This window comes from Carcharhinus amblyrhynchos, chromosome 3 (genome assembly GCF_965287045.1).
Source record: "Carcharhinus amblyrhynchos chromosome 3, sCarAmb.v2.hapA, whole genome shotgun sequence".
In the NCBI taxonomy this organism is placed as follows: domain Eukaryota; kingdom Metazoa; phylum Chordata; class Chondrichthyes; order Carcharhiniformes; family Carcharhinidae; genus Carcharhinus; species Carcharhinus amblyrhynchos.
Genome location: NC_137326.1, coordinates 28,028,151 through 28,055,046, shown reverse-complemented (window position 1 = coordinate 28,055,046; position 26,896 = coordinate 28,028,151). Strand labels below are relative to the sequence as shown.

Sequence of the window (26,896 nt, the reverse complement as noted above, 5' to 3'; positions counted from 1 at the left end):
TGAATAGATATTTATTTTTTATAGCAGGTTGAGTAGTTGAGGGGATTCAAAATCTTTACCTTTCATGAATAGGTGTATATCTTCAGTATGAAATGCGTATGAGTCAGAGTCCTATTAGATTGTTAGAAGTTATTATGTTCATATCCAAATGGCTCCTGAAGTCCACCCATTGTGAATACTGAGTAAGTGACTATGGAAGTGGCATGAGGGTATGGGAGAGGACATGGGGATGTGACTGGGAGGATTGAGCTGGCATGGAGAGGGAGTGAATGGGGGTCAGACAGTGAAGGGCAAGGTTGGTAGGAACTAACAGCTTCTAAAACAATTGGGAGAAAGTCCCAGAGAAATGAAGGGGGCCACCTAATTAACTTGCCTCAGCATTTTGTTGCTCCTGGGGCAGCCAACCATCTGCTTTTGGGCTCCATCTTGCTCCAGCCTCCCTTTGCCAAAATGGATGTAAGGAGGCCCTTTAGTTGAAGGCAGGTAGCCCGGTCAGAAAATTTCCTGACTCGAGTTTCCTGCTTTGGTACCAAAAATACACAGTGTATGAGGGAGTAGCAGCAGCTGGCAAAAGGATGAATGGTACCGATTGCCCAGAGGGCCTTCTTCAGTCATTGAACTATGAGATTTGGACCTCACATGGCCTGTATTTAAAAGGATGCCATCTGAGGACTAACAATGCTCTAGCCATTAGCAGGTGTTCCAAGCACCCCTCAACTGGGGAAAGTAAAGCTTTGCAGGAAGTTTTCTCTCCACTGGATAAGAAGAAAGCTATTATTGCAAGTGTCATTTGCTTAGTAAGATGATCTCCAATGGATGCAAGCTCAGTCTGCCCAGCCTCTCCACATCAGATAATCTCTTCACCCAGGATCAATTGAGTGAACCTTGTTTGTACAGCTCCCAAAACAATTGCATCCTTACTTAAGGAGACCAAAACATTATACAGTACTCTGAATGTGATCGCACCAATAACTTGCTCAACTGCAGCAAACTTTCCTGCTTTTATATTCCATTCCACTTGCAATAAATTACAACATTCTATTTGCCCTCCTAATTATTTGCTATGTTGTACCTGCACATTTACTCTTTGTTAATCATGTACCGGGACACCCAGATCCCTTGTAGCACGCTCTCTATTTAAATTAAATACAACTTCTCTATTCTTCCTGTCAAAGTGAACAAGTCCAATTTACCCACATTATATTTCATGTGCCATATTTTTGCCCTGTCACTTAACTTATCTATATCTATTAGTAGACTTTTTACCTCCACTTCACCATTTACTTTCCTACCTATTTTGGTGTCATTGGTAAATTTAACAACCGCACATTCATTTCCTTCATCTATGTCTTTGATATAGATTGTAGACAGTTGACGCCACAGTACCAATCCCTGTGGCACTCCACTCATTACATTTTGTCAACCAAAAAATGATACATTTATTCCTATTTATTTCTGGCTAACTAATCCTCTACCTCCGCTAACTTCTTTAATCAACCACAAATAGTAGTTCATCCTTCTCCTATAGACTTTCTTTCTCCCCAGAATGTATCATTGCTGAGTTTTATGAAATATCTCCTTAACTGTCTTCCACTGTTTCTCTACTGGTCTACCACTTATCCTAATTTCCCAGTTTATTATATCATACTCTGTCTTCATACCCTCATAATTGATTTTATTTAAATTTAAAACACATTCCTCTCTCCCAACAAAGGCTCACCAGATTAATTCCTGGGATGGTGGGATTATCCTATGGGGAGAGATTGTGGAGACATGGCCTGTGTCCTCTAGAGTTTAACAGAATGACAGGTAATCTAATTCAAACATACCAAGTTCTTATCGGGTGTGACAGATAGATGCCTGAAGAATATTTCCTGACTTGGAGGTGGGGAGGAGGGTGGGTGAGGGTGCTTCGAACCCTGCCTCAAAATAAGGGATTAGACATTTAGGACTGAGATTTGGAGAAATCTCTTTACTCAGAGGGTGCTGAATCTTTGGAATTTTCTGCTCCAAAAACCTATGGAGACTCAGTCATTGTGTATTTTCTAGACAGAGATCAATAGATTTCTAGATATTAAAGATATCAAGGGATATGGGTATATGGGGGTAGAAGATCAGCCATGGTCTAGTTGAATGGCAGAGCAAGTTCAAGGGGCTGAATGGCAGATTGTAATGGGAAGTGTGTAAATGAGGAGCTTGCAATATGTTTGGGCAATATGGCTGTTACAGTCAAATAGCTGCCAATTTTTGTGTGAGCTGTGAAGTGCTGGTGCAAGGTTTGTAGCAGTGCTGAGTGTGTGAGGGCGAGGTACAGCATATGAACAGAATGATAAGGTACTGAGACATTGAGAGAGATTATTGGTGGAGTGATTAGGGGATCTAGTGAATTGAGCAATGAATAATCATAGAATTCCTATAGTACAGAAGAAGGTCATTCAGCCCATCAAATCTGCACTGAACCTCAGACACAGCATCTTACCGAGGCCCATCCCTACCCTATTCCTGTAACCCCATGCATTTACTAAACCCCCCTTAATCTTCACATCTTTGGGCATTAAGGGGTAATTCAGCATGGCCAATCTAACTAACCTGTGCATCTTTGGTTAGCCACAAATCTTTGGACTGTGGGAGGAAATCAGAGCACCTGGATGAAACTCACACAGACATGAGGAGAATGTACAAAGTCCACACAAAAGTCACCCAAGGCCGGAATTGAACTTGGGTCCCTGGCGCTGTGAGGCAGCAGTGCTAACCGATGTGCCATCGTGCCGTCCAATAATGGTAAAGGCACAGATAGTAGGACATGCTATTTGAAAATGAACTCACTAATCATGACAACTTGTGTCAGATTGTTAAATTTCTTCTTGATCTGCACACATGTGTTTGGAACAACATTCCTGGCACTGGGCTGTGCTGTTATTTCTTTCCCATGACTCCTAAGCGCCTGTCTGAGGGCCTACTGTTGATATGTGACTCCACCCTTTCCTTCCCCTCCTTCCATCAAGACCAGCAAACATGTAAAGCAGCAGCCACAGTGGATTTGCCATGCTGTCTGCAACATAACATTCACGTGTGGATTAATTGTCTGCCATAACTCCCACATCCATGTTTAGGGTTGAGCCAACATCTCCCCCTTCCCTTTTGTGAACTTTTGGAAATGCATTCATTATGGTGAGTTTCTCTATAACATTCAAAACAAAAACTCAAGTTACATGTATAACAACAGAAATAGTTCGTCCAATTTTGCTGTGCAAAACCACACAAAGTCCATTGACAGTAAAAAAAAACTACAATCCTTTATTGTCTATCTCAACAAAGCAGACTACCTTTAACTTTTACTCTACGTGAGGTCAATTAGCTGAGGATAGAATAGATGGAAGACCTACAACCTTTCATTTGGAATAATGGAGTAGGAGTGGGCCTTTTAGTCTTTCGGATCTTTTTGCCAGTTAATCAGATCACGGCTCTCACCTACTTTCATGGGCTTGCCTTTGCTCCACATTCCTTCACACCTTTGGTTAACAAAAATCAATCCATCTCACATTTGAAATTAACAATGATCTCACATCAAGCGTTGTTTGCAGAGGAGAGCTCCAAGTTTCCACCACGCTTTCTGTGTAGAAGTATTTACTAATTTGACTTTGAAAAACTCTATCTCTAGTTTTTAGATTAGCATTGCATGGGGCTTGCTTGCTAAATTAAGCTCACACATGAAATGGGTGGGGATAAATTACCTGGGCAGACAGCCAAAACAGAAGATGAAACTGGAATGGCTCACTTGTGGAATGAGTGAGCAACGGCAATTTAGATGTCCCAATCCCCATGTACCTGAGTCCAGCCCATCACATAAATATCCCCAACTGTAAATTTATGGCAAAAGTATTTGATAAGCACTGCTTAACATTATTGCAGTTGAACAAAAATTGAAAATCTATATGTGTGTATATATGAAAGCAAAATTCTGTCTGTCTGTCATTGGCAAACACATGTGAAATCCATGGGCCAATCTCAGCTAAACTTGCTGGAAGATATCCAAAACCATGGGGCCTGTCATACAGGAATTGACATCTAACCACCCCCTAAGAGGAAGGGGAGTGGGAGGGCCGTCCTTCCCATAAAGGATCCTTCAGCCCTGCCTGCACTGTTGGTCCCGGTGACACTAGCTCAGACAGTTATTAACCAACCATTACCATGCATTTCCCTACAGAATGCGACAAATTGGTGTCATAAATTGGCGACTTTCTTTCATAGTTCACTTGTTCTTTTTTCCTTATATTTGATTTGCATCAATTAAGTTATGTCCTGATGCACCACACATTACTACCTGGTCAGGGAAAGCCATTGGGGGAACACAGAACCAGGGGCAAATGAGGAGATTAGATCAGAAAAGCAAGAAGTTGATAGAGAATGACAGAATGCAAATAGAACCAGTGCTGTATGTAAGAGACCTGGACTCTTTAAGGAAGTTTTCACCTATGATCCTCGTCGTAATTATGAGTTAGACTCAGAATTGCAAATAGATCAGAGATTTCTGAATATTATAATGAATCAAAGTGCCATCTATCAGTGAGTTACTTGATCCACTGAGTGTCCTAATGCAAATAACAACAGCACCAAAACAATCCATGAAAAAAAATAGAGCATATAGCAGGCTGTGCAGGATCACCATGAATTTATTTATTTTGGTTCAGGATAGAAGAACCTCTAATATGGTCTATCATGTCGGTTTCCTCTGGATGCTCCGGTTTCCTTCCACAGTCCAAAGACATGCTGGTTAGTGCATTGGCCATGCTAAATTCTCTCTCAGTATACCTGAACACGTGCTGGAGTGTGGCAACTAGGGGATTTTCACAGTAAGTTCATTGTAGTGTTGATGTAAGCCTACTTGTGACTATTAAATAAAACTTTAAACTTCAAACATCAAATGTTTAGGGTGGGATTTTCAGGTGCCCTTCCCTGTGATACGTTTTCCAATGGCGGAGGTAGCTCGCCATTGGTCGCCGGCAGGATCTTCTGGACCAGCTGATATCTATGGCGTTTTGTGAGGCTCGTCCATCCCACCATCAGAAAACCCTTCGCAGGGGGTCGCCTTCAGCAGGATGGGAGGAACTCTCTGTTGGGAAGGAATGGAAAATTCAGCCCTTCATGTTTCGCTAAAGCACTGAAAGTAGACATGTGATACTGAAAATGTGGTGAGTGATACTACAGATGTCCTCTGTAGTACTGGGGCACAGTGGTTAGCACTGCTGCCTCACAGTGCCAGGGACATGGGTTCAATTCCGGCCTTGGGTCACTGCCTGTGTGTAGCCTGCACGTTCTCCCCGTGTCTGTGTGGGCTTCCTTCGGGCACTCTGGTTTCCGCCCACCATCCAAAAATGTGTAGGTTAGATTGATTGGCCATGCTAAATTACTCTTTAGTGTCAGGGGGACTAGCAGGGTAAATATGCAGGGTTATGGAAGTAGGGCCTGGGGGGATTGTTGTCGTGCAGGATTGATGGGCCGAATGGCCTCCTTCTCCTCTGTAGGAGTTCTATGATATTAAGATGTCATCTTTCACACTGATGATGAAATATTCAGAGTACAAGGGAACATTGAGGAAATACATAATAGTGTGAATTTTAGATCCTGAGAATTTTAAGAGTGACGCTGAGAATGTAGAGAATGATTAATAGAAATTATATAGTGAAACCTGATTAGAGTCAAAACAAGTAAAGCAAATAAAAGTAAATTTATTGTTAAAAGAAATATTTTTTGTCAAATAATGTTTTTGAGTATAATCATTTTCTATGGATTTCGGTATTCCTGTTCCATGTTTATGTGATTAGAATTGCTCATTAAAATAATCATGTGAAAAAAGGCAATTGAGGAAATTGTTGGGTGAAATTCGTTGGATATAAGAATTTCTTTGACTAAATTACTTCACAGAAATATTTTTGTGGTTTGATTTTCAGGTTTAATACCAATCTCATTCAGTCTATATGACCTGAGGACAAATATCTCAGTTTACCACATCATAAAAACACTTTCTTGAACTTATTTTTCAAATCTTATTTTTAAATTACATCCTTTTATTTCCCAGGTGTAGATGGGTAGCCCAATATCCATCTCATAGCAGTCAAAGTTATTAGAATATCATCAGAATATGGCTGAATCATCAGAATAGCATCAGCTTCAACTCTCACGAACTTTCACAGATTCATTCTTTCTGGTTGTATCACAGCTTGGTATGGCTCCTGCTCTGCCCAAGACCACAAGAAACTACAAAGAATTGTGAATGAAGCCCAGTCTATCATTCAAACCAGCCTCCCATCCATAGACTCTGTCTACACTTTCAGCTGCCTTGGAAAAGCAGCCAGCATAATTAAGGACCCCACGCATCCTGGACATATTCTCTTCCCCCTTCTTTCATCATGAAATAGATGTCTGAGGTTAGGTGCAATGGCCATGTTAAATTCTCCTTCAGTGTACCCAAACGGGCACCAGAGTGTGATCACTAGAGACTTTTCACAGTAACTTCATTGCAGTATTAATGTAAGCCTACTTGTGACACCATAAATAAACTTTAAGGTTATGCACTAACCGACTCAAGAATAGTTTCTCCCTTGCTGCCATCAGACTTTTGAATGGACTTACCTCACATTAAGTTGATCTATCTCATTTGACTGTAACACTACATTCTACACTCTCTCCTTTTCTTCTCTATGAATGGTATGCTTTGTCTGTGTAGCTCGCAAGAGACAACACTTTTCACTATATGCTAATACATATGACAATAAAAGATCAAATCAAATCAATACACTGTTTTAATGGCCCAGATGTTAGCAGGAAGGTGGGGAAGGTGTGGGTAGTGTGTCCCAGTGAATGTGAAACCCTTCAAGGTCAGGGCGATGCAGGGCCTCACTTAAAAAACATGCTGCAATCTCCTCCCTGCCCGAAGTTTGCTAGATTGGCAATCTGGCTTGTCGGCAGGAGCACAAACAAGCAGCAGGAGCACAAATTAGCAACAGGATGCCATTCGCCAGGCACCTCTGGGGATGGCCCCTGGCAGTTATGTTACTGGAGGGTGGCAGGAGGGCAAATGTTGAGTTTTCGGAGCAAAGACAGTGAGGGAAGGGAGGAAAGCTAAGAGATCAGAGCTGCGATCAATAGGGTAGGGGAAGCAGGTTAATATGGGCATGAGGTGGAGATGCTGGCATCGGACTGAGGTGGGCACATATCTGTGCAATCGTCTTGGAGCTGTTGTCCACTAAATGTGGGGGCATGGAAGAAAATGTGACAGGTGTGGGGAGGATCGTGACTATCGTTATCTTAACTGCATATCCCAGCTCCAGCCTGGTTTATACCAAGTGCAGCAGTTACAATCAGGACGAATACGTTGGAATTCTGCAAGAGTTGTTAACCCTTTAAGATAAACTAAACATGAACAAAACCTTGTATCAAAAGGTTAAGTCACTTATCCAGCTATTGTAAAGGTCGTTCTCTCAAATCATGATCAATGCACTTTGATAGTCATGTGTGGTATCATCTAACTCAGTGCATTTGTTAGCAGCCCTAATGTACAAGGAATTTAACATTCGCCCTGGATTTCAGTAGGCAGGTTTATTTTTATCCACTGAACTTCAGGCAGATTAAAAAAAAACATGCAAAACCTGAGCTATAAAATCTTGATTTGTGAGGCACAGCTGCCTTCTCTATGCTGACAGCCACTGCTCATGTGATATGTTAAGAGGAGACTTAGAAAATGAGCCCTTAGTTTGTGGGGGGGAGAAAAACTCTGGGAGTGCTCCAGTGCAAGTTAGGCACCCCTACAGAGGTCACTCTGAATATCGACTGCTCCACTCCACCTGAGGTAACAAAATCCTCTTCAGTTTGTATTCAAATGGGACGATAGAATGTGAATATTGGAAATATAAATCAGTATTAACTTCTATGTGCAACTTCTATGCTGTAATAATCTCTGGATTAGTTCATTCTATCTGAAGGCAAAGGATATACCAGGTACAAATCATGAGAGGTAAGACTATGTATTAAATGCCTGATCTATTGTGTTTGTATATATGAAGATTGGGAAATGGTTATTTAGAATGTCTCTTGATACAACTTCTGAAGTCATGATTGCACTTGGAACATAGACTCTGATTTTGCAGGAGTGGGGTGTTTTGTGGTGTGCACCTGATTAGTTACTTTCCCTGTGCCTCCAGAGGAAAGGGTTTTTTTTGTGTGTGACGCATATTGTTGGAGGGGTGAGTGGGCAGCGGTGCAGCAAGTGAAAAAGGACATCTGGGATCTTGGTGAATCAGAGAGCCTGCAGTCTAGTTTCTTAACCAATGAGATTTAAGGATTGGGAGACAAACTCAGCAGGAAGTAGAGCGATCTAGATGGCAAAGCAGGTGAAAAGAGAGAAATAAAGAGGGGGAAAGAGAGATTCCGCTTACAGGGAGAAAAAGAAAACAAATGATAGGTAAAGTAAGAAAGAAGATTACAAAGTTCTAAATTTTAAAACAGTTTACAGCACCAGGACTAAATTTTCACCATTTCAATTATTCACTTTCAAGCCTTCAAGAGGTTAAGTGGCATCACAAGGATATAAATCTTGTCATTCAAAGGAAGGTTCTTATGCTGTTTCTGGCCCTAATCCACAATGATGACTTTCATTGGTATTTAATGTGCACTTGTAACAAGTTCTATACAAAAATTTGAGGTCAAGTACTGGCCGACTCAAGAACAGCTTTTTCCCTGCTGCCATCTACCTTGTGCAAGTTGATCTTTCTCTACACCCTAGCTATGAATGTAACACTACATTCTGCACTCTCTCTTTACTTTCTCTATGAATGGTATGCTTTGTCTATATAGCACGCAAGAAACAATACTTTTCACCGTATACAAACACATGTGACAATAATAAATCAAATCAGGTCAAACTCAGACACTTATGGGGAGGTTGTGAGCAGCTTGCTCATTTCTGTGAGATTAATGGAGGAATGGAGCAAATTGTCCAGCAATTTGTGATGGTTTACAAACCATGGGTTATCTCTTCCTTGCCATTTTCACATTAATAGTGGCATGTATGTTATAAGTGGACAGCACGGTGGCACAGTGGTTAACACTGCTGCCTCACAGCACCAGGGACCCAGGTTTAATTCCAGCCTCAGGCGACCGCCTGTGTGGAGTTTGCATGTTCTCCCTGTGACTGCGTGGGTTTCCTCCAGGTGCTCTGGTTTCCTTCCACAGTCCAAAGATGCACGCGTTAGGTGGATTGGCCGTGCTAAATTCTCCCTTAGTGTCAGGGGGATTACCTAGGGTAAGTGCATAGGGTTATGGGGATGGGGATTGGGTGGAAGTGTGGTCAGTGCAGATTCAATGGGCTGAATGGCCTCCCTCTGCACTGTAGGGATTCTATGATTCTAAATGGCAAATTCTGGACCTGCATCTGAATAAAGGGGTATTTACTTCAGGGCATTAACAACTGCACTGCAGTAAAATCAACAAGTTTAACAACATAATATCCTACTCTCTAATCCTAATATTATGAATTAAGAAATTTACTGCATTCATTACCACTCTTGCATTTTGTCAGATAGAAAGTAGGTTTGCAGTTTGAAAGGCAAAACATTTTTCAGTGAGCAGAGGGAAAAAAATTATGACTATCTGTAAATTAAATAGAAAACATTTAAGAAAAAAATACGAGAAAAGAACTATGGCATCATCTGTGGCTGCAGCAAAACTAAAACAGGAACATCACAGAAAAAAATGTTGGGATCAAAATTACTCTTCGCACTTAAAAAATGGTTTAAACAAGTTAGCATTATTTTCTGTGGGATTATTAGTGGCAAGGTGGCACACAGTGGTTAGCATTGCTGCCTCACCGTGCCAGAGACGCAAATTCTTCCAGCCTTGGGTGACTGTCTGTGTGGATTTTGTACATTCTCCCCATGTCTGATTGGGTTTCCTCTGGATGCACCAGTTTCCTCCCACAGTCCAAAGATGTGCAGATTAGGTGGATTTGCCATGTTAAAATGTCCTTAAGTATCAAAAGATACGTAGGTTAAGGGGATTAGTGGGGTAAATACATGGGGTTAAGGGAATAAGACAGGAGGTTGGGGCCTGGGTGAGAAGTTCTTTCAGAGAGTCAGTCAGACTCGATGGGTTGAATGGCTTCCTTCTGCAATGTAGGGATTGTATGATTAGGAAATGGTAGTTTTTCAGCAGAATGCTGTTTTTTAAAATGCGATGCAGGATAAGAACACACACCACAATAATGCTGATGAGTCATTCGTTAATGTACTGATGGAATGCTTTTATGCTAGTTCAGAGCAACTTTAATGTAGCGCCTTTAATGTAAAAGCATCTGTGAGAAGGCAGTGAGAGGCTGTTCAAAAGCTTCTTCAAACAGATGGAGTGTGAGATCCATCTGTCACTTAGGGAGAGTGTTCAAAGCTGGAGTCAAAGAACGGTGAGATTCAGCGATGATGCCTGCTGAGAAGAAAGGGGTAGGTTGACACTGGAGAGAGATGTTGTGTAGCCACTGGTTTGGCTGTGTCATCAGTTAACAAGTAGCAGATAGCTGTTAATTGAAGGATGGTACATAATCATTAATTATACAGGTTGCATTAGAATTCACACTGCAGGATGGTACAAGGGGAAAATTTGACATCAACCATGCGATTAGTGGAACGCCAAGACTTTGCTTTTCAATAATTTGCAAGGATGCAGAAAATACTATGGAGGTTTCAATGGCAATAAATCATCACTCCAAGAATGCCTCTCTTGAATGTTCCCATTGAGGCATTTGAATTGCCAAGGTCTACTTGCCATGACATAGAAGTGGGTGGCTTCAAATTATTTGAAAGTAGAATTCAGCCAACCATGGTGTGGTGATGTGCTTTACAAATTCAGCATTTAGATAAGGGGACAGTTCTTAGCTATGCGAAGAATAGTGCAAGTGGATAGTTGGTTCTCGTGCAATGCATCAGTGAAAGGAAATATTGAAATCTTGGGGGCGATTCTCCCAAAAAAGTTCTAAGCATTGAATTCATTGGAAATTCACAATTGTTTTTTCAGTTGGAGTTCAGGCTCGAGTCTCCCACACTCTGTATAATGTGGAGGTCACAATCATGAATATCATTAAAAGCTTGGGGGGTGCAGGGCCTATTCACGCCAGAGTCTGACAGTCCCGGAACTCTGCACATGTGCAGTGGTCCTGAACTGTCAGCCTGCAGTTTGCTGGCCAACTTGATCACTGGCCAGCCCGGGACTCTTGTCGTGCTGCCCCTCCAGCCCCCGGCCCCTGGCCCGATCACGGTCCCTGCGGCCATTCCCAGGCCAGCCCCAACCCCTCCCTCTTCCAGGAGCGCCCTGATCTCCAGCACCCCCCTCTCAGCACTGATGATTCCTCCCACACCCCCCCACCCCATCAGATTACCCTCCCATGGGAGGCAGACCCCCCCCCCCCCCAACCATGAGAGACAGCACCCCCCCAGGATCAGCTCCCCCCCCCACCACCACATGGGAGGCAGACGCCCCCAGCAGATCATCCTGCCAGCCCACCCCGATCGCTGGCCTCCCTCCTGCCCCAACCAATCCACATATAGAGTGGCAGCGGTGTCTCCCACTGTCACTGATTGTCCCTAAACCCTGCCCCCTAGCCCCCTTCCCCAGGCTCCATCCCCTTGGCACTGCCCAAAGACTGGTGGGCAGTGCCAAGGTGCCCCTGGGGCATAGGCACTTTGCCCCTTGGGCAGTGCCAGAGGGCACAGCTGGCATTGTCAGGGTGCCCATGCCGAGGGGCCACCACCACCCCCAACGCCTGACCCCCCCCCCCCCCCTTGGGGGCCACATCCACCCCCTTCACTCCAGCTCGTTCCCTGAAAGTAGGGAGCTACTCTAAAGCCCGCCAGAGTGAAATTGTACTGGTGGGGTGGGAGATGCTATTGGGCTAGGAAACTTCAGTCCCGGGTCGTTTAATGTTAAGATTAAAACAACTTAGCTGCTGTTCCCACCGTTTTCCAGTGTGGTCCCCACTGTGCTGGATGTCAGTTGCTGGGAGATGCGCGCTATTGGTAACACGTGCATGAATTCTGTGAATTCTCCTGGCCTGACCCGCCAAAAAATTAGTCGATCAGGATGGGAGAATCCCAACCCATGCAACCTTAATATCCTTGCGTAGTGTTGGAATGATCAGCCAGTTACTAGCACAAAGAGGTAGTTAACTATAATATTCTTAAGAAGCATGTAGCCCTCATGTACCGTGCAATAACCTGGGTGCTTCTGACATATGGAGAAGTTAAGACCTCTACATGTAGAAGAAACTCAAGTTATTGAATGCCAAACTATTTTGTAAAGAAAAGAGGAGAGAATGAATTTTCCTACAGGCAGCGGAAACCCAATTTCAGAACCAAATGCAGATCCTGTGCCCATGCTCGTCATCAAAGAGGCTGAGGATTTACAATTAAAGGAGGCTCACCATTGGTCGTGCTATCACTGTGGGGTAGAAACTTTATCGCAGGAGTGGTTTTGGCCACATTTGCAGCCTATTCATCCTTGTGGCTAATTTATTGGACCAATGAGAGGAGGTGCCATTGGTCTTCTAGTTGCTGGGAGGCCACCTCCAAGCTGCTGCCAGCCTCCAGACACAGCAGGTGACTGGTCCAATACAGGAAAGTGATGGCAGGTTCTGAAAATGGCTCCCGTGAATGAACCTCATTGGCCTAATTGGTTGTCACATCCATGAAGCATGCTGTCAATTCTGTGGAAGCCCACCCTGGGAAATCTGCCCAGAGCGAAGGCCGCATCGGGAAGCATTCCTGAAAGTAATTCTCTGAATTTTCCCAATCTCTTGCTTGTGAAACGGCCCCCCCGCACCCATTGGAAAAGAGTCATAAGCCAGAATTCTACTGCCTCACCCACCACAGAACCGGAGTGAACAAGTGGTGGACAATGGAAATGTCCGTTGACCTTGGCGGGAATTTCTGATCTTGCTCAAGCGAGGCCGTAAAATCCTGCCCATAGATTCATAGGGTGTGATCTTACGACCTTGTCCCGCTTTACTTTTGACGAGGTGAGGTGGTCAGATCGGGAAAAATGAGAAACTTGCCCAGTTTTTTGCCTCCCTCATCATACTGGCCCTGTTTTACCAGCAAAATTGGCTTTGCATCCTTGACTAGCATGTCATTGATGAGTCCCGGATGCTATTATCTGGGCTCACTTACCTTAACCACCTTGCCAGTCGAGGTTCTCCCAGGCAAGAATCATAGCTGGTCTCCACAAGCAGAGACTAGACATGATAGCATTGCCGGGGGGATCGGAGGCCATTGAAGCTCCCGGGTGGTTTGGGTCAGGGCTGGGCAGTGCTCATAGGGCAATGCCAGCCTGGCAGTGCCTTGCTGGCACCCTGGCACTGCCCACTGGACACCCTGGTAGGGTACAAGGGAAGAGAGGAAATCTGCCAGATGGGAGGAAAGGGTGAGGGTGATTGGTAGGAAGGGCAAGGAAAGGAACTCTCCTGGCAATCAGGGTAGGGAGGCGGGGTGGAGGAGAACTCTACTGGGGTGCAATCATGATAGGAGGGAGGGAACTCTGACAGGAAGGTTTGGGGGGATCCTAATGTCCATGGAGGGGAGGGGGGGGGTTCTTGATATCAGTGGGAGAGGGGGTTACTGATGTCTATGGGAGGGGGGGAATCCTGATATGCTAAGGGGTCCTGATGTCCATTGTTGGGGGGGGGGTGGTGCCATGTGTGTTGAGCGTCCTGATTTGTGTGGGGTGGGTGGGGGACAGCAAGAGATCTCCCAGTACAATAGTAGAATGGGACGTTGGCAGAATGTTCACCCTGGAGCTTCCCCAGCAAGCTCAGGCCCCAGCACCTCTGCTGGCGAGAATCGCATCCTGGCACTTCTTTTGCACTAAGTGTCGTAAGATTGCATTTTCAAATTCGCCCAAAAAATCGGTCTGACATTCTCCCACTTTCTCGCTCATTCGGCACTCAGAATGTTTTTCTTAAGTTCACGCCCATTGAGTCATGTAGTGCAGAACAGGCCTTTTGGCCCATCCAGCCTATACCAACAATAAACACTAATAAGATCACACTAATAATCATTTTCCAGCATTTGTCTCATATCCTTGATTGTGATGATATTTCAAGTGCTCATCCAATAGTGCATTTCAGATTCTCACCATCCTCTGAGTGATCTTTTTCCTCAAATCCCCCCTGAATCTCCTGCCCCTCACCATAAAACTATGCCACCTCATGATTGACCCCTCAACCAAGGGGAACAGCTGTTTTGTATTCAACCTGTCCAAACCCCTCATAATCTTATACACCACAATCATATCCCCCCTTAGCCTCTCTGTTATGAAGAAAACAATTCAAGCCTATCCCATCTCTCCTTCTAGCTCAAATGCTCCATTACAGGCAACATCCTGGTGAATCTCCTCTGTAACCCTTCTAGTGTTGTTATATCCTTCCTATAATAAGGTGACCAGAACTTGTGTTCCAGTAAATGCACTTCTGGAGGAACAGAATATTCAGCCTTCATGTGACACAGTGGTTAGCACTGCTACCTCACAGCGCCAGAGAACCAGGTTCAAGTCCAGCTGCGGGTCACTGTTTGTGCGCAGTTTGAATGTTCTCTCTGTGTCTGCATGAGTTTCCTCCGGGTGCTCCGGTTTCCTCCCACAGTCAAAAGATGTGTGGGTTAGGTGAATTGGCCATGCAAATTGCCTCTCAGTGTTAAGGGGACTAGCTAGGGTAAATGTGTGGGCTTATGGGGATAGAGCCTGAGTGGGATTGTGGTTGGTGCAGACTTGATGAGCCGAATGGCCTCCTTCTGCATTTTATGATTCTGTGATAAAAGAAAGCAAGACACTTTTACAGATTTAACTCGGCAAAGCAACTCAGAATACTCTCACGTACCTGCATGCAACCGATTTACAAAGAAACACAAAACCAGAATTTTGGCAGATGGCTACATGAGAATCCATATTTGTTTGAAAATAGAGCACAATTTAGTGGGGGCGGCAGGGGGCAGTGTTAAAGCGATCGGCAAACTAACTTTAATCTTGAGGATAATTCAAAGAAATAAATCCATAACTAAGATAATAATATTATAGCTAACATAGAAAGCAATATCAAGCTTACTAACAATAAATGCACATTTTATCAAAGTCTAAGTTTACAGTAAAGGCATGGAATAAAAGGGTACATTAAGTGATGTCCTGCATCTCTGATGGAATTTGTACACAGCCAGTGCCAATCAGATATTTTTGGATGTGCTGTCCATAATTTTCTGTCTATTGAAGTTAATGGATGGAAAATTACAAACAGCATGCCACAATGTGTTGGCTGCATATGAAAGGCTTATTTGTAATCTAATCTTAACATGATCTTTTGTATAAGAATCTAATGAGAAAGAGCCTGGGCTCCAAAAGCCTGTTAAACATTCTCCTAATTACATGTTTTTCATTTGGTCATATATTTATTCATTATGACAAGTAGTGACTGCACATTTGGCACTTCTTTTCCAATTGGCGATAAATACAGAAAAATTCTCAATGCCCTACTGCCCTAGAAATGTATAGTGAAGGTTCTTTAAGCCTAAGAAGCAGAGTGGGTTGGATAGGATTGGCTGCTTATTTTACACCCCACTCAATTTTACATTTCCAATTGAGTTGTAATTTGCTATAAACTTGTGTCACATAAATGTGTTTCTGGAGGAGCAGGGAAAATGTTCTCATTTATTCTGTTAATTGCCAATACTTCAATTATAGTGGAAATTGGGCCATGACTGCGCTCTATAGTGAAAATATTGTCATGTATAGGCACTGCAAATAACTCAACAGACAACTGAACTTACAACTGTCTGTTTTCCTTGAATCCAGGTAAAATCATTCTGGAAATCTTTGGTTTCTTATTGTTACACTCTGTTACTGGATGTCCAGAAAGATGTCTTTGCAACATTACTCTGAAAGAAGTGAGTTGCACAGGTAATGGGCTGTCAGAGGTTCCCAAGGGTGTTCCCCCTGACACAGAAATTCTGTACTTACAGAACAACCATATTCACACAATATCAAATGCTGCTTTTACTGATATGCCTCAGCTGCAGGTTTTGGACTTGTCAAATAATGTTATTTCAAGTTTATCATCAAATACATTTGATGGACTGCATAATCTTCTCAACCTGAATCTTGCAAATAATTCCATCAACCATATGGATAACAAAATCCTTCATTCAACCGGAAATCTCAAACAACTGGATTTATCATTTAACAATCTTACAAGTTTGCCTGAGGGATTGTTCAAGAACCAAAAGAATCTGATCTGGCTTGGAATGCATGAAAACCAGCTTCACCAACTGGACACAGCCCTTCTGGATTCACTGTCAAATCTACAGGTACTTTTGTTCCAGAAAAACCATTGGAAATGTGACTGTCATGTGGCTGAACTGAAACTCTGGCTGGAAGGCTTCCTGTATAAAGGTTAGTAGGCAAATATGGTTTTACTATTTCATGTTTCATTTGTGCTGTTTTTCTCATGCAAGGCACTGAATAGTCCTTTAAAAGAATCTAGAGGTTGCAACCTCTACTACTCTTATAAATTTTACGAGTCCACCTCATATTCAAAAAAGTCATAGTAGTGACACAATATGAATGCCAAATGTAATCCTTTCATAGCATTACTCAACATTACTCCTCTTTTTGTCAGCTCTCTTTTACACATGTATATTTATCGCTTATTTCACCTCCTACCATTAGTAGCTTTCTTTATCCAAGGCTAAGAATTGCATAAGAATTTCTCTATAAATCATGCTCTCAATAATATCATAGTTAGGACAGGTTGCGTTGTGCAAAATAGGTTTAACACAAGTTATGACAATCAATGAAATTTTAGCAAATATAAATACTTCATTAGAAAGGCCCCTAGACACAACATCATAAAACAGCAGACCAGAGGAAGGTTTAAGGGAGATGTGTGGGGTGAGTTTTTCACACAGGATGTGGTGGGTGCCTGGAACACGCTGTCAGAGGAGATGGTCTGATCTATCCTCATATTTCAGAACTCTGACTCTAAGACAGGCTTTACTTTGAGTTATACATAATACACAGCATGAAAAAAGATCATTCAGCCCATTCAGTTCACACCAGCCTTTATACTCCACTTGTGTTTCCTCTCATCTTTTCTTATCTACTCTATCAGCATAACTCTCCATTCCCCTAAATGCTTATCCAGCTTCCCCTTAAATGTATCTGTATTGTTCGCCTCAATTTTTCCATGTGGTATTAAGTTTCACATTCCCACCACTTGCTGGGTACCTTGTGTTCATTCTTTATACTGCCTCCAGTGCTTGAAAGTACCTCTTGTGTGACTTGGTGACCAAAACCGGACACAATGTTGAAGGTCTGGTTTGGTCAGAGCTCTGAAGAGGTTCATCATGACTTCCATGTTCTGCACAGCTTTACCTTTTCATCTAGATTGGGGCAGAGAGATGGAAGAATCAGAGCTTAATCTTGCTTGTCTTATGGCTGGCACTTTTCATGATCAGTTGACACTTGTGTGAGTGAAACTTGCATTACTGATTGTTATAGCCATGGGTTTGTAGATTCTAATCTGTGCCATCATACTGGCAGCAAATGTATTTGTCAGGAGAAAGATGCTCATTTTCAGCTTCTTAGATATTAATTTCATGGGAGGACAAAGGAAGCACTCTCGAGAGATGCCTGCAGCCGACCTGTAGAGTCCCAGTTGGACCAGAGGAAAGTAATGACTACTGCTGGGACTGCGGGCAGTCCACAAGAAGAAGGAAGATGTCTCTTGGATATAAAGATAAATTGGAGGATTTTGATCAGGGTGAAATTCAGACCCGAGTGAAAGTAGAGGTTTGGGTGTGTTTTAGGGAACAGGGAGGAAGCAGAAAGGGGAGATGGGGATGGGGGGTATTAACTATGGGGGTGCCCCCACCCCAATAGGCATACAGTACACCCAGAAACTTAGGGTTGGGGGGGTAGCGTAGTGAGTGGTGGTAGAGGAGAGTCAATACTGAGGAGAATTGTACCAAGTTGCAGGAGGATATTAATAGACTCACAGAATGGGCAAATAATTGGCAAATGAAGTTCAATGCAAATAAACATGAGATAGTACATTTTGGAGGAAAAATAGAGAAGTCACTTGTTACTTGGAACGTGGAAGTCTAGGTGGGATAGAGGAAAAATAGGATCGAGAGTACACTTTTTCTAATTACTAAAAGTCATGCCACAAGTTAATCAGGTCACAAAAAACAAGCCACATATTAAATTTTATTTCTAGAGTGATGGAATTGAAAAGTAACGATTTATGCTAAATTTGAATTGCAACTTGATAGACCATACTGTACACAATGCTGGTCACTACTTGGAGAGGGTATAGGGAAGATTTACATGGATGATGTTGGAAGTGCATGGGTATACAAATCAGGAAAGGGTTGACAGTCTGGGTCTCTTCTCTTGAAGAAAATAAAGTTGAGGAGTGACCTCATAGAGGTATTTAAAATTATGAAAAATTTGATAGAGTGCAGGCAGAGCAAATGTTTTCTCTTGTGGGGAAGAACATAGAGACCGTCAATAACAGCCCACAAGAAACCCAATAGGCAATTGAGAAGAACATTCTTTATCCAAAGAGTAGTAACTTGCTACCATAGCGAGTGGTTGAAGTGAAAAATATTGTGCAGTTAAGGGGAAGCTAGACTACATCTGAGCAGAAGGAAATAGAGGGATACAATGGTAGACCTGGTTGAGAAAAGGTGGGTGGCGGCTTGTGTTGAATATCAACACTTGACTAGGTGGGCTGAATAGTCTGTCTCTGTGCTATATGTCCTATGTAATCCTATTCCCTTTGGAAAACTACTACTGATTCTGCCTACTGTCAACTTTCAGGCAATGTATTCTAGATCTTAACCACTTGCTACATAGAAATATGTCTTTCTCATACCGCCTTTGGCTCTTTTGCTGATCACCTTAAATCTGTATCTTCTGATTCTTGATTCTTCCATCAAGCACTCTCTTTTCTCTTTGTTTACAAACTCATGATTTTGAACACTGTTACCTAATCTCCTCTCAACCCTCTTTACCCTCAAAAGGGTAGAGCTTCTCCAATCTATCAATGTGACTGAAGTCCTTCATCCCTGGAACCATTCCAGGAAATGTTTCTGCACCCTTTTTAAGGTCTCCACATGTATCTTAAAGTGTAGCAGCCAGAATTGGACATGATACTCCAGTTGTGACTGAACCAGTGATATATGAAATTTTATTATAATTTCCTTGCTTTCTGTATACAATGCTTCTATATTTAACATCCTGAATCCTGTATACATTTTTAACTGCTTTCTCACCCTACCCTGCCACTTCCAATAATTTACTGACATATAATCACCAGGCCTTTCTATTGCAGTGCCAGTTTTAGAATTGTACCTTATATTTTATGTTCCCAATATGTTATGTTACCAGTGTGCAATATTATTTGGACAATTGTGATTGATTCAATACAATTGTTATGACCAGGTGAGGAGTCAAGTAGGTCCTTTCTGTTCCTGCTCCTGGTTTGACTCTAACAGGTTTTTTTCATTTCAAAATAGATGTACTTGCCAATATAGTGATTTATAAGCTGTAATTATAAAATAACCCATTGGATGGGTGTTCTTGGGTTAACTTTATTATACTTAATACAATCTAAGTAATTTTTTTTTCCTGTTCATGGGATGTGGACAGCAGTGACTATGCCTTATTGCCCATCCCTAATTACCCTTCAGAAGATGATGGTGGTCTCCTTCATGAACTGCTGCAGTCCATATAGGAACACCCACAGTGCTTTCAAGAAGGGAGTTATAGAATCATAAAGTCATTGAGGTTTACAGCTTAGAAGCAAGCCCTTTGGCCCAACTTGTCCATACCGCCTATTTTTTTAAATCCCCAAGCTGGTCCCAATTGCCCGCGCTTGGCCCATATCCCTCTACACCTATCGTACCCATATAACTGTCTAAATGCTTTTTAAAAGACAAAATTGTACCTGCCTCGATTGCTCCTCTGGCAGCTTGTTCCAGACACTCACTACCCTCTGTGTAAAAAAATTGCTCCTCTGGACACTTTTGTATCTCTCCCCTCTCACCTTAAACCTATGCCCTCTAGTTTTAGATTCCCCTACCTTTGGGAAAAGATATTGACTTTCTGGCTGATCTATGCCCCTTATTATTTTATGGGCCTCCCAGTTACCAGCCATCCCTTTGCCTTCTCACAGATTCCCCCAATTAACGATTGACAGTTCCTGCCTGATACCATCAAAATTGGCCTTACCCCAATTTAGAATTTTAACTTTTGGGACAGACCTATCATTCTCCATAGCTATCTTAAAACTAATAGAATTATGGTCACTGGCCCAAAGTGATCCCTCACTAACATATCTCTCACTTGCCCTTTCTTATTTCCCAAGAGGAGGTCAAGTTTTGCCCCCTCTCTAGTCAGGCCATCCACATAATGAATGAGAAATTCCTCCTGAATACACTCAACAAATTTCTCTCCACCCAACTCTCTAATACTATGGCTGTCCCAGTCAATGTTGGAAAAGTTAAAATCCCCTACTATTACCATTCTATTTTTCTTGGAGCTATCTGCAATCCCCTTACATATTTGTTCCTCAATTTCCCACTGATGATTTGGGGGCCTATAGTAACAGCCTTATCAATGTGATTTCCCCCTTCTTATTTCTCAGATCTACCCATATAGACTCAGTAGCCGAATCCTTGGATATATCTCCTCTCAGTACTGCTGTGATGTTTCCAGGATTTTGACCCAATAACTGCGAAGGAAAAGTGAGATAGTCCCAAGTCAGGATCCCATGCATCTCCTGTCCTTATCCTTCTAGGCGATAGATGTCACTGTTTGTAAGGTGCTGTCAAATGAACCTTGGTGAGATGCTGCATCCTGTAAACTTCACACAAGTTTTGGCTCTGTGCATCAATGGTGGAGAGACTGGTTGATGGGATGTCAATAAAACAAGCTGCTTTGTCCTGGATGCTGTCAAGCTTCTTGAATATTGGTGGGCTACACTCATCCAGGCATGTAGAGAGTATTCCATCACACTCCTCCTGAGTTGACCATTGTAGATGGTGTACAGGCTTTGGGGAGTTAGGAGGTGTGTTATACTCCACACAATTCCCAGCCTCTGATCTGCTCTTGTAGTCGTCACAGAGTCCAACTCAGTTTCTAGTCAATGGTAACCCACAGGATGTTGATAGTGGGGGATTCAGCAGTGATAATGCCACTGAATGTCAAGTAATGATGATTAGATTCTCTCTTGGTGGAGATGGTTATTGCCTGGCACTTGTGTGGTGCAAATGGCACTAAGCACTTACCTGGCGATGTTTAAATAGTGTCCAAGTCTTGCTGCATATGGATACAGACTGCTTCAGTATCTGAGGAGTCATGAATGGTGCTAAACATTGTGCAAGCATCAGTGAACATCCCCACTTCTGACCTTAAGATGATAGAAAGGTCATTGATTAAGCAGCTGAAGATAATTGGGCCCATGACATTATCCTGAAGATCTCCTGCAGTGATGTTCCAGGACGAAGAGGACTGACTTCCACAACTTTATGCTAGATATGATTCCAATTATTGAAGTGTTTTCCCCTGGTTCCCATTGACTCCAGCTTTCCTTGATGCCACATTCGATCAAATGTTGCCTTTATGTCAAGTCAGAAACTGAGTGACTCTGTGGAACCCAAAGTTACTGCTGTGTAAGTGCTGCTGGATTGCCGTGTCAATGATACCTTCCGTTACTTTGCTGATGATCGAGAGTAGACAGATGGGGCAGTAATTGGCTCAGTTATATTTTATCCTGTTATCTGTGGACAGAACATATCTGGGTAATTTTCCACATTGCTGGATAGATGTCAGTATTGTAGTTACACTGGATCAGCTTGGCTAGGGACATGGTTAGTTCTGGAGTGCAAGTTTTTAATACTATTGTTGTCAGGAGCCATAGCCTTTGCAGTATCTAGTGCCTTCAGTCATTGTTTGATATTCCTTGGCGTGAACTGATTTGGCTGAAGACTGACATTTGTGATGCTGGGGTCTTAAGGGGAGGCTGAGATGGGTCATCCACTTGGCTGTTCTGGCTGCTGATAATTACAACTGTGTCATCTTTGTCCTTTGCAGTGATTTGGTGGTTCCCCCCCCACCAGGATGGGGATATTTTTGGAAGCCCCCTTCTCCCGCTTAATTGTCGATCACCATTTATGACTGAGTATGACATCTCTGTAAAGATCTGATCCATTGGTTATGGGATCACTTAGCTGTCTATAGCATGCTGTTCATACTGTTTGGCATGCATAGTCCAGTGTCACAGTTTCATCAGGTTGATACCTCATTTTAGGTATGGCAGATATTGCCCTGACATGCCCTCCTACTCTCTTCATTCAACCAATGTTAGCCTCAGGCTTATGGCAATGGTAGAGGGGTGGGGGGGATATGCTGGGCTATGAGATGACAGATTGTGGTCATAAACAATTCTGCTGTTGATGGACCATAGCATCTCATGGATGGTCAGCTTTGAGTTACAAGATTTATTCAAAATCTACCACATTTAACATGGTTGCAGTGCCACACAACATGATGGAGAGCATCCTCAATCTGAGGTTAGATCTGTCGCGCGCGCACTCACACAGACACACACACACACACACACACACACACACACACACACACACACACACACACACACACACACACACACACAGATTACAGAGTGGGAAGGATAATTTGGCCAAATTCAACTCTGTACAAGGTAAAAACAATGTATAATCTGTAATTTGGTGACTCAGCTGGTTTGAGGCTGAACTTGGTCGTCTTGATTCTTTGAAGTTAAAGATGTAGTTGAGTGAGTTGGAGATGGTGGTGCTGGGTTGAATTATTTAAGAAACTTCTGTCAGGAGCAGGGTGTCGCTGGATGGTCAGAGTCAGCAACAGGGCTCAAAGCTTGCCAAGTGGGTTGGAGAGAAAGAGAGGGAGACAGGATGGACCCACTTAGTTCTTCTCTCTTAACTTCTCAGCTGCTTGTCCACAGTTCTACTAGAAAGCATGCACTTAAGACATACAGAGGATGGTTTGTCATGTGACTTTCCTTCTTTAACTGCTGGTGTAATCCAAATAAGGTTGTTGTATGTGAATGTAAGGGTAACTTGATTAGTGCATGTCTGAAAAGCTACTTTAGCTAGGGTCCCATTGTCCAAGTGATTAGTCTCAATAGTCCATCTCCAACACTTGATTATCTCAACTTGTTGATTACTTGTTGCTAGTTCAGGAGATGTGGGTCTTTCACATTCCCAAGGAGATCAATTGTTTTGTTGGAAATTGTGGACAGGATGGCCCAATTTTCCAGCTGTTTACACCAGTGGGGTATTACAGTCCTGCCAGTGATTGGAGGGTCACTTTCAGTGATCCTGAAGGATCATGCTGGTGGGAACAGTGGAAAATCCTAGCCCCTAATGTGAGAGATTGTTCTCTTATCCAAGTGAGAAAAAAATATGTAATATGCAAAACTGCACAAAACCACGACATATTCAATTGCCGACTGAATTATTTTATGAATGTTGATTTAATACTTTCAGAATATAATAATCTAACATTGGAGGGAGATGCAGTGGCTCAATGCGTAGCTCCCCTGTCTCTTAAATTGGAAATCCCTGGGTTTAAGTCCTACTGTTGGCTACGAAAGAACACAGCCACTCTTGTAGGCAAGCCAGTACATCAGCCTGGATAAATGGGGAGGTTTGGTGGCTGGAAGGGCATCTGGCTGTAAAAACACCCATCAGCTCCAAACAAATGATGGTTGGTATGAAGATGGCCAACCAGCATTGTGGGCACCCCATGTAAGCTGAAAGAGAGACAAAATGAAAGGAAGAAAAATGTATTGCAACAAAACATCTCAAGTGTGTAGGCATGCTGAAGAATCAACAAATATTCTTTAATTTGTAGTCTTCTTGGCTGGAGTCCACTTATAAAGCTACTCAGAAGCAAATCCAAAAAAGTGAACAACATGGAAAAAAAGAACTGGGAGTTCTCTGATTTGGCCTTATTTCCCTTTATACATCTATAGCAAGCCTTCCAGATGTAATAATTGTATAGTGCATAGAAAAATGGATTTATGTTTCATATTTTTTAAATTAAATTGTTGACAAATTTCAGTTGACAAAACTCGTTCTGTTTTATACAGGAGGTCAGATTGATGAGATTCTCTGTACAGAACCTGAAGATTTAAGGAGTAAAGACCTCATGAAAATTCCTCATGAGCTATTCCAGCCATGTCCCTCTGTTAAACAAAAGCCAGCTCATGGTGACTTCGAACACGGAAGTTCCACCACGCACAATCATCACACCAAAAGTGAAAATGACCAAAATTCAGACTGCAGCTCAAAACCCAAGCAACGGGCAGGCAGCTTACGCCATGCTATTGCCACAATTGTGATAACTGGTGTCATCTGTGGCATTGTGTGTCTGCTGATGTTAGCAGCGGCTATTTATGGATGTTCTTATGCAGCTCTCATGGCTAAATATCAAAGGGAACTAAAGAAACTGGAACACCTGGATCCAGAGGTTGAGCAGGGAAGTGCTGAAGAGAAGGAACCACTAGATGGTCCACTGGGATGAATTTTAATTTCTTGATTTCTTTACAAAAATCATAACATGCGGGAAACAAACATGTCAATAATGGTGTCAATCTATGATCAAAAGCTTTTTCATAAGTAAGCAAATATCTATCATCCCAGACTGTTTCAATTTACAGGGGCACTTCAGAACCTCAGAATTTTGCATGTAAATCAATTATTGTGTACATTAGTTTAGATTGACTTTAAACAATTATTAAAAAGGTGAAGAATCGAACAAAGAGAGACATACATAATTGTTAAATACATTTCAAGGAATGCTATGCATTCGAGGGTAGAGTGTAAGAAGGATCTGTCGTCTTTTTCATTTGAATAATCATTGTAAGCTACGGTTTATTCTAGTTTCTATATTTGTCTAATATTCTGGATTGTGAATGGGAACACATTGGTATCCTTTACTAAAGATACATTTCAGCAAATTATTTTGTATTTTTTTGGGAAAAAATTATTCCACTCAGATAAACCACGAAGACTTGACCTTGAAGTAATGCAGTGAAAGAGTGGTGTAGCATTGATTCATGTAGCCATAGAGGGATTCACTTGTATAAAATAAATAAATTGTATAAAAGTGTTCAGTGCTCATGACCTATCATACCACAATGTAATTTCAAACTGAAAACCTAAAACTACTTCAGAGAAAACTTCTGAAAATATTTTCAGATTAATATGACCAATATCTGTACCTCGCCATTGTTTGTCAATGGATAAAAATCTCATGAAGTTCAAGATTCCTAATAGAATACAGCATCAATTTTAATTATCATGAAGGGTAGATACAAATGCAAAAGCAGTTATTTAAAATTTATGCTTTGTGAAAAGTTTTATCTGTAATCAATCACAAATACATTTGAAATTTCAAATTAAAGAGTTTGACGAAGTTATGCACATCTGTTTTAATTCTTCAATGACATCAATACATTAACAGAGCCTTGAGAAAAGCTTGAATTTAGAAGCTTTTCAAAGCCTTAGAATGTGTTGCATGTTTTATTTCTCTTGGTGTTTGCAGTAAAAATAATTCTCAGCAGATTTTGCTGTGTACCAGAAATGGTTTCTAATCTGGATTAAATCAATCAGAAACAAAAATCTGTGAAGAATGTTCAGGAAGAACCAAGTCAGCTACTATCATGAGCCAAAGATGTCAGTGAATATACTCTCATTGTTGCAAACTAGACCACGGGGCTTAAATAAATAATGTTTAGAATACGTTTGCTCTACATTCATTTTTTAAAGAAAAGGTCTGAATGAAAACCTTCCGACCTATCAACCGAATACTTTTAAACATTACTTTAACTTGAACACAACAGCTTTAAGTATTCATATTTTTAGGAACATGTACATAGTATATAGAAATGTAGAAACATAGAAGGTAGGAGCAGGAGGAGGCCATTCAGCCCTTCGAGCCTGCTCCGCCATTCATCGCAAACATGGCAGGTCGTCCAACTCAATAAGCCTAATCCTGCTTTCTCCCCGTAACCTTTGATCCCATTCGCCCCAAGTGCTATATCTAGCTGCGTCTTGAATACATTCAATGTTTTGGCATCAACTACGTCCTGCGGTAATGAATTCCACAGGTTCTACGATAGATATTTTGGGCAAGAAGAGGGTCAATGGGCTCCCTATGCTCCTTAAAAAAGCTACCCCGTTTAACCTTATTTTCCAGCTCTTTACCCATAGCCTTGTAGGTTAGAACACTTCAATTACTATTGAAGTATTTTTTTTAAAAATGAAGGTTTCCTTCTCCACAACCATTTGGGGGTTGGGGGAGGTCTAAGGGGAGAGTGGTTGGATGAGGTCAGGGTCAGAGGTCAGGGCAGGGAATCAGAGGGCTGGGGTTTTGGTTGTCCGGCAGATCGAGTCACACGTGTGGGGCTGGTGAGGTTAGGTTAGATCCATAGGTTAGGGGGTGGAAATGGGGGTGGGGGGCGTGGGAGGGCGGCACCAGTTCCACAGGTTGTGGGGGTGTTGGGTCACATCTGCAGGTCAGGTCTGCAGGCCAGGGAGCATGGGGAGGGGGTGGGGGAGGGGGGAGTGTCCTTTGAAGGTTGGGTTGATGGGGAAAACTGTGGATAGTCAGAGATGGAGAGGGAAGCCCCACTGGGGTGTGGGGAGAGTCCCCTGGAAGATGGGTGGGTGTGGGGGGTGGGGGTTTTGAGTCTGGATGTTTACAATCATCACCCAGAATTTAGAAGAGATTTTAATTCTCACTTTTT

The 26,896-nt window shown here is 42.4% G+C and overlaps 2 protein-coding genes across 3 annotated transcripts in view; one reads left to right on the top strand and one right to left on the bottom strand.

The window, feature by feature from the left end:
* Positions 1-26,896, bottom strand: part of cacna2d3a (calcium channel, voltage-dependent, alpha 2/delta subunit 3a) — a 776,701-nt gene that overhangs the window by 135,998 nt on the left and 613,807 nt on the right. The window lies entirely within an intron of this gene.
* lrtm1 (leucine rich repeat transmembrane protein 1) lies at positions 7,733-25,827 on the top strand. The gene is made up of 3 exons (XM_080182626.1): positions 7,733-8,014; positions 15,877-16,473; positions 24,236-25,827. The coding sequence occupies exons 1-3, from the start codon at positions 8,008-8,010 to the stop codon at positions 24,667-24,669; spliced, it is 1,038 nt and encodes a 345-aa protein (XP_080038752.1). The 5' UTR covers positions 7,733-8,007; the 3' UTR covers positions 24,670-25,827.